General features: G+C 40.8%; 1 protein-coding gene and 1 long non-coding RNA gene across 2 annotated transcripts in view; one reads left to right on the top strand and one right to left on the bottom strand.

Moving 5' to 3' along the window:
• LOC307043415 overlaps nt 1–12,149 on the bottom strand; it is a 49,311-nt gene that overhangs the window by 22,344 nt on the left and 14,818 nt on the right. The gene's annotated exons all lie outside the window — the stretch shown is intronic.
• The window catches only part of LOC307042849 (uncharacterized protein), a gene marked incomplete at its 5' end in the record, with an annotated part of 4,443 nt that continues 1,827 nt past the window's right edge, over nt 9,534–12,149 (top strand). The window contains one exon of the mRNA XM_079687013.1: nt 9,534–9,600. Coding sequence (XP_079543139.1) covers nt 9,534–9,600 — 67 coding nt within the window. The remainder of the gene's footprint in view (nt 9,601–12,149) is intronic.

Raw genomic sequence — 12,149 nt, 5'->3', positions numbered from 1 at the left:
AGTACAAGACCTGAGTACTTCTACTTTTACTCTAGTACAAGATCTGTGTGCTTCTACTTTTACTCAAGTACAAGACCTGAGTGCTTCTACTTTTACTCAAGTACAAGATTTGAGTACTTCTACTTTTACTCTAGTACAAGATCTGTGTGCTTCTACTTTTACTCAAGTACAAGATTTCAGTACTTCTACTTTTACTCTAGTACAAGATCTGTGTGCTTCTACTTTTACTCAAGTACAAGATCTGAGTACTTATACTTTTACTCAAGTACAAGACCTGAGTACTTCTACTTTTACTCAAGTACAAGATCTGAGTACTTCTACTTTTACTCAAGTACAATATATACTTATACCACCTCTGTTTATAGCCTATGAAAAACAACTATTAGAAATAGAAGGCTAAAGCTAACGTTAGCAGATAGTGAAAATGTATGCCAGCTAGCTAGCTCAACGATTCCTTAAATAATATTGCCACAGAAAAACTTTTCAGTTCACATCACGCTCTGCCGCTCCGACAGGGAGCTCTGCTCTGAACACCTGAACGGCTCGTTCTAACAGCTGTTCACCAGCGGTCCAGTCTGTGCCACAGTGACTCCGGACGCACAGTTAATATTAACGAACGCACCCGTAGGTAATATAGCTGCTGAAGCTAGACCAGGGGTCTGCAACCTTTTTGACCAAAAGAGCCATTTTGCTCCTTTTTCCCCAACATTTTTTTGTCTGGAGCCGCAAAACATATTTTATAGCTTGATAGCTAATAAAGTTGTATTTATTGTTATATCAGAAAAAAACTACAGTTTTTTTGCATTTATTAGGCTATTTATTACATTATATACAACTGTTAACCTCTAATAAGAAACAAATAACTCCTATAAGGAGAATTACAAATAATACACAGGCCTACTTTAAAATAAATGAAACACAGCACTTGGGGAGTCTTCTGCACATTGGAAGGAAAAAAAAATATTATTAAAATGGGCCCACTTTGAAATAAATAAAACATATAGCTGCATCCTAAAAAGAGTTAAAGGTAGGGTAGGTAAGAATGGAGAAACTAGCTCGTGTGCGCTAGAATTTGAAAATACACAACCGGGGAAAAAAGGCCTCTTCCTTCAGACTTTCTTACACATTCCCTCCTCCCAGGGAAGGGAATGTGTTTTGTTTTTTTTGCTTGGTTTAGTTTTGGCGCCCCCCCCTCTATATCTGCAACCATTATTCTTACATAAAAAAAAAAATTCTAACATAAGGGAAAATGAGCCAAAAATCTAAAACGGTCGGTCGGTCTAAGAGCCTCGGCTTTAGGTGTTCACAGTCAGAACATGCTAGAGCGCTGTGCATTGATGGGTATCGGTCAAGTGTTTATAAAATTGAGCGTTGAGGAAAGAAAGACTAACGTTAGAGAACTATGAAGAGGCAAAAGCCATCTGGGGCGCAGTATAAAAACAGAAGAAAAGAAGAAGAAGAGAAACGTGCCAAGGTGAAAGGTATGCAATTTTGATTGTATTGTCAACATTAGCGAATGGATCATGTAATCTTGCTAGTTAGCCAAGCCAACGTTAGCTAGCCAGCGTTTGTTATTGCCATTCAGTCGAAACTGTCATAAGGCTATTTTCTTTGTGTCATGAAATAGAAATATTAGTAATAATAACAATGTTAGTTTTGGTGTAGCGAGCTAGCCAGTGTGGTGGAATGTTAGTTAATTGGTAACGTTAGCTAACGTTAAGTTTACCTCAGAAAGCACATTGACTATCCGAGTCAAACATTTGCCAAATTCAACCCTGTCATAATGTGCGCTAACGTTAGCTAACTAGCTCAGTGGTTCTCAACTCCAGTCCTGTTGAATGTTTTCGTTCCAACCCAGAACTAACACACCTGATTCAACTGTTCTAATAAGATAGGCATAGCTCTTGATTAGTTGAATCAGACCTGTCAGGCTGTCCTAATGCTTACTAACTAAATAATAGCTACATTTAACAAATGGAAATTATTCAATGTTGATAATACACATTTTGTTATATCATTTTAGATTCACTTTAAAAATATCTGGGACCATCTGCTGCATCAGTTGACAAGGAACCGCCATGCACCTCAGCTGTGCCGGCTTCCTCAGGTGAGTGCAATGTGTCAATAGATGTTCCTGATGATAAATAATTGAATGTGAAATCCAGTCAATATATTTGCTCTTGTGTGTTCTTTCTATATTTATAGACCTAGAACCACATGAAGGAACGTCAGAACAGCAAGCTGCTCATCCTGATGAGATGACCACTGATTCCACCCTGCCACTGACCACTGTGTCTGTTTGTTCTGGTGAGTACAATATGTCAATAGATGTTCCTGATGTGATGATAAATAATTGAATGTAAAAATGACTGTCGTGCCATTTCTAATCCAGCCAATATATTTGCTCTTGTGTGTTCTCTATATATGTATAGGCCCAGAACCACTGCAAGGAACGTCAGAACAGCGTGTGTGTGTGTGTGTGTTTGTGTGTGTGTGTGTGTGAAGATATTGTGAATATGAGGTGAGAAAATGTGCTTCACATGCCCTCCAGATGCAGCAAAGACAGACGATCCACTACCAACCGATCCTGCTGACTGCCCTTCACATCTCACAGACACAATGAGGACAGAGTTTGTTCGGAGAGGACCATATCAGATAACACCTGATTTCATTTTCCCAAGGAGAGATGATGGGAGAAGTTGCCACCACCAGTACTTCAGCAGGACCTTAGTAAATGGAGAAAGGATCAAAAGAAGTTGGGTGACATATTCAAAAAAGAAGAACAGTCTTTTTTGTTTTTGTTGTCAACTTTTATCTCCAAAACAAATTCATTTAACAAATGCAGGACTGTCGGATTGGAAAAATGCAAGTGCTGCTTTGACCAGCCATGAAAATAGTCCGGAACACCTGAACAATTTGGCGTCATGGAAAGAATTGGCAGTTCGATTAAAACAAGGTACAACAATAGACAAACAGGAGCAGGCCCTCCTTGAGGCAGAGAAGAGTCGGTGGAGAGCAGTGCTGACACGACTGGTTGCTATTGTACAGTCTCTGGCAGGGCGAAATATGGCATTGAGAGGAAAGACAGAAATACTCCACTCTCCTTCAAATGGAAACTTTTTGAAAGAGGTTGAGCTTTTGGCGCAGTTTGACCCAGTGATGAAAGACCACATCCACAAGATTAAAAGTCAAACATCCCACCACAGCTACTTGGGCAAAACCATTCAGAATGAGTTGATTGAATGCATCAGTGGAAAGATTCTATCAACAATAGTGCAAGAAATAAAGAAATGCAAGTACTTTTCCCTCATTTTAGATTGCACCCCGGATGTTAGCCACACTGAACAGCTGTCAGTAGTCATCAGAATTGTGACACTGGAAGAAGACCCCCAGATTAAAGAGCACTTCATGGGATTCCTAGTAGCAGAGGAGTCCACTGGTGAAAGTTTGTCCGCCCTGATTTTGAAGAGGCTGGAGAAGTTGCAGATTGCCTTTGATGGCTGCAGAGGACAGTCATATGACAACGGTGCAAATATGAGAGGGAAGAACAAGGGAGTACAGGCCAGGCTACTGCAGTTGAACCCAAGAGCTTTGTTTGTGCCTTGTGGGGCACATACACTCAATTTGGTCATTGCTGATGCTGCCAAAAGCTCCAAAGATGCCATATCATTTTTTGGCATTGTGCAGAAGCTATACTGCCTGTTTTCTGCCTCTACAGAGATGGGCCATCCTCAAGAAACACGTCAACCTTTCACTCAAAATGTGGTCAGAAACCAGATGGGAGAGCAGAGTGAAAGCTGTGGAGCCTCTGCGATATGAAGCCGCAGCTGTGAGAGAGGCACTGCTTGAGGTGAGAAACCAGGCCAAAGACCCAATCATCAGGATTGAAGCCCAGTCTCTGGCAGAAGAAGTGGGGTCATTCCGCTTTTCACTGTGCACAGTGGTCTGGTATGACATGTTAAGTCAAATTCAGCAGGTGAGCAAAGTCCTGCAGTCCCAAACAATGCAAGTGGATGTCGCAGTAAGTCTACTGAAAAAGACTGAAAAAGCTCTCAAATCCTACAGAGCCACAGGCTTTGTGGCTGCACAAACATCAGCCAAGGACATGTGTGAAGACATGAATGTGGATGCAGTCCTTGTGCAAAAGCGGCTGAAGTCAACAAAGAGGCACTTCTCATATGAGTCTCCTGATGAGCCATTGAGGAATGCCTTGCAAAATCTGGAGGTAACGTTCTTTAACGTGGTGGTAGATGCTGCAGTGTCAGCACAAAAGGAGAGGTTTACCACTCTTGAACATGTGCAAGACAAGTTTGGCATTCTGTACAACTTCCCAGACCTGCCACACCAAGAGCTGATGAAGCAAGCAGAGGCACTTGCACACACCTTAAGCCATGGAGGGCAATCTGATTTGGATGGGAAGGAGCTGGCTCAGGAGTTGGAAAATGTACCTGACTTGCCATCAAAGAGCATGACAACTCTTGAGTTGTTGAAATTCATACACACAAAGCAGCTCACCGAAATATATCCCAACTTGTGTATTGCTCTGCGGATCAGTGCAACGCTACCAGTAACAGTAGCTTCAGCCGAGAGGAGTTTTTCCAAATTAAAACTCTTGAAAACATACCTGAGGTCCACCATGGCTCAAGAACGCCTCAGTGGTCTGGCTGTAATCAGTATTAACCATGAGGTTGGTGGTCAGATTTCATATGATGATGTGATTGATGACTTTGCAGCGAGGAAGGCCAGAAGGATTGCACTGTAAATGGAAACCAGTAGGAGCTAATATGTAGGCCAACCTTGTGTGATGATAGGGAGTGGAATGTAAATAGTTCTTGAGACAAAGTGAATTTGTAATTTTTATGTATTTGTTTGTTTATTTAGCATATTATATTTTGATTATTTGACATGTGTAACATATTTTACAATACATAATTTTCTTTTAAAGCAAATGTGCACGTTATTTTATTGTTTGTTATTGTTATTATTATTATTGTTTGTTAGCTAAGTTGTTTGTTTTAATTCTTTAGTGTGCACTTTACATTTCTTCTTAATTTTCTTTGAAAGCAAATTTGCACATTCTTTTATTGTTTGTTATTGATATTATTATTGTTTGTTAGCTAAGTTGTTTATTTGTTTTAATTCTTTAGTGTGCACTTTACATTTATTCTTAGCTCTTGTTCTTGCTTGTAATAAATAAAGCTGCAGTACTTTACTGTATAACTGTTAAGATGTTTTGATATTTTTTTGGGGGGGGGCGCAGTGGTGAAGCTCGCCTAGGGCACCAAATGTGCTAGGTCCGCCCCTGCCTCCTCCAACACACATGAACGCGCATCATCAATGAGGCCACGAGATAAGTTTGTGCACAGATGGAAGGCTGACAGGCAGGTAGGCCATCCAGTTATTTTAGCCGGGCCGGCTAAAATGATTGTTCGTGCTTTTTACAGCGCTACGGCTTCCGGAGATTAATTGTTGTATGTATTTATTGTCAAAGCATTTAATATATTCATTGCTATCGGGACGTGAAGAGCATTCCATGGAATATAACAAAAAGTGTTTTCTGAAATAAATTACATACCCCATTGAATTATGACTGAAGATCGTCAGCTGTCTTCCTCTCCCTTGTTGTTCCTCGATACGTAAAGGCTGCAGCACCGTTGACAACTTCTCTCTACATATCAAACATACCGGTAAACCAGCATCGTTTGCTGTGAAAGCATATAACTGTCCACACAGAATTAAATCCTGTGTTCCTCCGGTACTTTTCTTTGATTTATCCATAGTTCGCTCATCGAGCCGGGGGTCCCCGCGCGAGCACCTCCAAGAAAAGGCGCTCGCGCGGGACCGTAGCAGGATCTGACGCATATTTTAGTTGACCTAATTAAAACTGTTTTGTTTTTTATTTATGTGTCACAGTATCACCTCAAAATACAAGATACGAAACATTTTCAACCGTGCAACAACATATAAATAGTCCTACAAATACTTTGATTTTATTTCCTTCTTATTTTTGTCTAAGCTCAAGGGAGCCAGAGCAGAGGGCTTAAAGGGCCGCATGCGGCCCGTGGGCCGCGGGTTGCCGACCCCTGAGCTAGACCATCATCTCGGAGCAGCAGAGACTTATTATACATCCATGAGCAGAGCCGACAGGCAGGAAGACTCGAGCACACAGCTCGTACTTCATTATAATATATAAAAAAAGAACACCATGCGTGTCATGATGGCACATAACTGCTCACGGCCGCAGATTACTCCGGGTCCCAGCCCCCCCCATACCCCAAAAATATTTGTATTGCAGATCTACATGAATCACACAAACGACTTATTTTGGATTCAAAACGGCGAATTTCGCCGAAAGGTGACAAGTTTGCATCACTGAACATAGACAGAGCACAACTGAAACATAACATCTGAGATGTAACAACATAATACACTTTTCGGGGATGCTTGGGATGTGAGTGAGGGACACAGCTTAGAACGGGCGTGTCGCCTGGCAGGACAGGAGAGTGTGCACCAGTCTGCCTTGATCTATGAATTCATGTCCGTGACACTCACTGCTGCCCACAGCTGTTTTATAGAAGGAAATTCCTTCACTTCATGAAAGTGTCCTCATCTGGATGAAGGGTGTTATTTTCCCCATAAGGAACAAGTCGCTGCAAATTATCCCGCTTATTACACGGCCACATTCTCAACAAAGTAATGACATGACTCCCAATATTAATTGAAATGCTTTTATGGATTTAGAAAATGTTTTTATTGATTTAAAAAATAGTTGTATGTATTGATTTAAAAATAGTTGTATGTATTGATTTAAATTGACATGCATTCGCTAAGAAAAATAGTCCGTTGTTACAGTTTTTTAAACAGTCTGAATGAAACAGCAGCTCTCAGCTGTGTATTTACACAACTAATGGCCCATCAACCACAGCTCTCTGCCCCCCTCCCCCCTTGATCTTTCTTCTCCAGCAGCTAAATTAACGGTAGGTTACTCTGAGTGACAAGCTTACAGTTAGACACAACACTGTAATTGCAAGTGACCCTCAGTTAGTTGACTTTTATGTTCAACTGCTAAATTCGTTACTGATAAAAAAGGGCTTCTACTGTACCTAATTACATTAACACTAGAACCGCCAGAGGTTTTTGTATAGGCCTACCTAAACCCGTCAAATCCCGCTATTAGAATGCAATTTTTAACAACATAGGGTGCTACATAACACACTTTCAGGAAAAGTCACGGACTGGGAGACTTTAATATTTATTGAAAAAAAGTTACATTGCACACACACAACACCCATCACACAAATTGACCCGATTGGCGGTTCTAGTGTTAAATAAACTCACTAATTAATGAAACCAGTTCAATACGCATTATTCTTATTCTTATCATTCTTTATGAGCGCAGAAATAGTCTTAAAATCAGATCTGTTTTTTAAATGAAATCTGACGGCAGGCAGTTAGCTCTGATCACCTATGATAAATGCGCCGCACCTAATCGCTGGCCATTCAGCCACAGACACTGTTCAAAATGGGGGGGAGCTCCCTTGATGGCTGACTTTGAGATAAATAGGGGGAGCCCAAAACAATCGTGCATATTTGTGTCACACAGATTAGAAATGTTGAGTTTCTGTAAATAACAGTTCTTCAAATAAATAATAGTTATTGTTCATTACAGTTTCTGAATATTTGTTTTATATTTGTGAATATGTCTGGGTGTTGCCATCTGTACGTGGCGGCGCTGCATTCTTACTTACGTTGCTATGGTTATGGCGGTGATGCCGGCGCGGTATTTGAAATGTTCATATTGATATTTTTTTAACTCTGGCTGTGTAATAAAAAAATATGGCAAAACGAAAACAGCCAAGCGTCACAGCTTTTGGATTCACAAGCAAAGAAGCGAAGGAGTCTAAAAATGACAACGTGAACGGAAAACAACTTTTAGTTGGCCGGCTGTAAGCGGCGTTAGGATCGATTTTGACAGCTCCACACCGAGGGAGAGGCCTGCCGATGCGGAGCCTGAAGAGGCTTCAACAACGGCCACATCCGCCGGCATAGTGACACCGTCTGTATTAGTAGAAGAGTGTTTTTATAGCAATTGATCACATCCGCGCTGCTGCGCCAGTCAACAGAGCGTGCATGTGACATATTTAGTAGCAGGATGTGCTCTGAAAAATAGGGCTCCCCGAAAGCAAATGGGTAATTCGAAAACTGACAGAGCTCCCTCTATACAAATCAAACTGTAGATGGTGTGAAAGCACCTATTGTTTTAAATAATGGTCGGAATGTGACCTGTGAGCCTTCTGAATTACCGTGGGACAGCACATTCTAAACTAAAATGTTCAATCAATAAAGTAACATCTTATCTTATCTTAATAATATCTTCATATTAATAATAATAATAAATCATAAAGTATGTGTCCGAAAGGGAGCAGGAGGAAGCAAACACAAAAATATACTGCATATTAAAGCAAACGATTGTAAAGGTTAAAGTATGAGCATAACAAATAAAGAAGTGTAATTTAAACATTTACATTATGATTATTTAATATATAAAGACTATATATTATTGAATTACAAGATTAGATATACTTTAGTTGATCTAAAATATTGATGTGTTCAAATGCTCTTCAAATCACAACTGAAAGTCCATGAAACTTGTCTTTCTGTATTTGTGAATGAAGCGCCATCTCCTGGTTAAAACCTGAAATTGAAAATCTGGCAACGCCCTCTTGGAAAATAGTGGGAGGGCTTAACATTCCTCTATACTGGTCTTTGGCAGATAGTAGGCAGGAAGCTGTAAGCTGGAGTCCGAAATTCAGTGCTACATCTGTAATGGTGTAGTTCTCCCAATACTTGAACAGAATCCTCTCCAACACTCCCTTTTTGCTCTTTTAACAATGTTCCTCACCTGAGCCTGTGCCTTTTTATATTCTAATAAATTATGTAATGAATGTGTCTTTCTTAGCTTTCCAAACAGCCTGATTTTGTTTCGTATTGCATCATTACAGTCTTTGTTCCACCACGGTACCATCTTAACACATTTACCAAGTTTCCCAGTTTTATTCCCAATAGTTTGATTAGCGCTTTTAATTATATTTGAAGTAAATTGCTCATTTATTTCATCAATACTTTCCGCCATATCAATCTGATCCAATTCATTATCGCACAATTTAGCAAACATCTCCCAATTTGCTTTAGAAAAGGTCCATCTCATGATACCGTCTAGCTCAACCACATGATTTATATCAAACTTGATTATAATCGGAAGATGATCACTCCCAATACTGTTATTTGCCAATACTTCCCAACTGCTACCAGAAGCTAATTCACTTGTTACAAGAGTTAGGTCGATCGCGGGGGGGGGGTGCTGTACATTTCACTGTAAACGATTTAATCATCACCAAAAGTCGATGTTATTATGACCGATCAGAACTCAGCTTTATGCACACACAGACATACATTTAGCTTGGTTTAGGAAACTGGCTCCGTGTTACACTACGGGCCGCGTGGTTTCGCGGCTCCGCTGCAGACTCTCCTCAATGAGGAGCAGCGGAGTCCGGGCAGGGGGGCTGCGGGCTGCAACTCCTGATCGGAGCAGAGGCACACGTTCACCCAAAAAACTACATCTGCTCACAGAGATCTGCTATTTCAAAGTAAAGTCATGCATATACAGTTAGTAACAGAGTCTAAAATGCGAGTATATACATAGATGGGGGGGGAAGCTGTCCATTTTACGACAGGTTGAGATTTGTACCATTACCGGAGCCAGTTTTGCAATGCTCTCCCCCGAAGGTGCTCTTTAAGAGAGGTTTTGAAGGTAAGTATAGTTTTACTCTCCTTTACAGTTCAACCTTGATGTGGCATAATTGCGAAACGTGTATTCCCCCTTTTTTGTGCCAAATCTGGGTTTTACATGATTTGTGGAGCTCCCTCTGGTGTTATGATCATGGTATTCCTTGACCTTTGGGAAGAATTTTGACATGTACATGGGTACCATAGAGGTGTAGTGTATCTTGTAGACCAGGCCCATTGCAAGTAGCTCTACTCTGTCGTCTACTCTAAGCCATCCTAGGTTGTCAAAGTGGGCAGAGGTGAGGTGGGTTCTAGATGAAAGGTCAAGCAGTAGTCTGACCAGTTTATTTTGTGATGTTTGAAGTTTTATTTTTAGCGCCTTGGAGGTGCTATGGTACCATGACATGCAAGTGCAAGTGTCTTAAATGATATGATGAATTGGAAATGGGGGACCCGGATGTAAACAAGACGAAAGTCTTTCTCTGGTATGCATCCCCTTAACAATTGTATGTTTTGAGCTGTACTGTACTGTACCCAATATACAAGCTGTTAATAAACTTTTCAATCAATCAATCAATCAACACATATCGACAATAAATATAGTCTATATCAGGGGTACACAAACTTTTTTGTTAAAGGTCCACTTGTGAATCTTATACAAGGTCAGTGGTCCAGATCAATGCCAGTAAAGTCCCACCCCACCCCCGGAGCGGAGCAACGAAACTGAAATTAAGAAGCCGTTTTGGCGCGCAATGCCTGGGGCCCCCTTGAGGGGGTTTCCCGACATATCGTTGCAGTAAATTAAAGGGTGTTTCATGTTGTCGTTGCTGTGGACCTTCTTAATCTTTTTTTGTTCTCTTTTTTTTTAAGAAAATTACATTTTGAAATTGTTACGTTTATTCTGGTTTGTTTTGTGTTTGTATCTTTTATTTTAAAGTTATTTATTTATTGAATTTTTTGTGAGCTGAGCTGTGTGGTTTTATATTTTATGTATCTCTCTGTACAGCACTTTGGTCTGGAGGTTTTAAAGTGCTATACAGTATAAATAAAGTTGGATTGGATTAATCTACTTTATTTGGGGGCCCCCTTCTGGTCCAAGCACTTGCCTGTCGGTAAACGGCGCCCCTGTATACACACACACATTCAATACATACAGGACTGTCTCAGAAAATTAGAATATTGTGATAAAGTTCTTTATTTTCTGTAATGCAATTAAAAAAACAAAAATGTCATACATTCTGGATTCATTACAAATCAACTGAAATATTGCAAGCCTTTTATTATTTTAATATTGCTGATTATGGCATACAGCTTAAGAAAACTCAAATATCCTATCTCTAAATATTAGAATATCATGAAAAAGTATACTAGTAGGGTGTTCAACGAATCACTTGAATCGTCTAATTAACTCGAAACACCTGCAAGGGTTTCCTGAGCCTTGAAAAACACTCAGCTTGGTTCAGTAAACTAAATCACAAGTATGGGGAAGACTGCTGATCTGACTGCTGTCCAGAGGACCGTCATTGACACCCTCCATCAGGAGGGTAAGACACAAAAAGAAATTTCTCAAAGAGCAAGCTGTTCACAGAGTGCAGTTTCAAAGCACATCCACAAAAAGTCTGTTGGAAGGGGGAAATGTGGCAGGAAACGCTGCACAACCAAGAGAGATGACCGCAGCCTTAACAGCATTGTGAAGAAGAGTCGCTTCCAGAATTTGGGGGAGCTTCAAAGACAGTGGACTGAAGCTGGAGTCCAGGTATCAAAAGTCACTGTTCACAGACGTGTCCGGGAAATGGGCTACAATAGCCGTATTCCCATGGTCAAGCCACTTCTGAACTCAAGACAACGGAAGAGGCGTCTGACTTGGGCTAAGGAAAAGAAGCACTGGACAGTTGCACAGTGGTCCAAAGTCCTCTTTTCAGACGAAAGCAAGTTTTGTATTTCATTTGGAAGTCAAGGCGCCAGAGTCTGGAGAAAGGCTGGAGAGGAGCAAAATCCAAGTTGCTTGAAATCCAGTGTGAAGTTCCCACAGTCAGCGATGGTTTGGGGAGCCATGTCAGCTGCTGGTGTTGGTCCACTGTGTTTCATCAAGCCCAGAGTAAATGCAGATGTACCAAGAGATTTTAGAGCACTACATGCTTCCGTCTGCTGAAAAGCTCTATGGAGATGAGGAATTCATTTTCCAGCATGATCTGGCACCTGCCCACAGTGCCAAAACCACCAGTAACTGGTGTACTGACCATGGCATTACTGTCCTCGATTGGCCTGCAAATTCCCCTGACCTGAACCCCATAGAGAATATGTGGGGTATTGTGAAGAAGAAGCTGAAAGACACCAGACCCAACAATGCTAATGAGCTAAAG

Source organism: Notothenia rossii (assembly GCF_949606895.1).
Source record: "Notothenia rossii genome assembly, chromosome: 6".
In the NCBI taxonomy this organism is placed as follows: Eukaryota; Metazoa; Chordata; class Actinopteri; order Perciformes; family Nototheniidae; genus Notothenia; species Notothenia rossii.
This window is presented reverse-complemented; position numbering and strand designations above follow the sequence as displayed.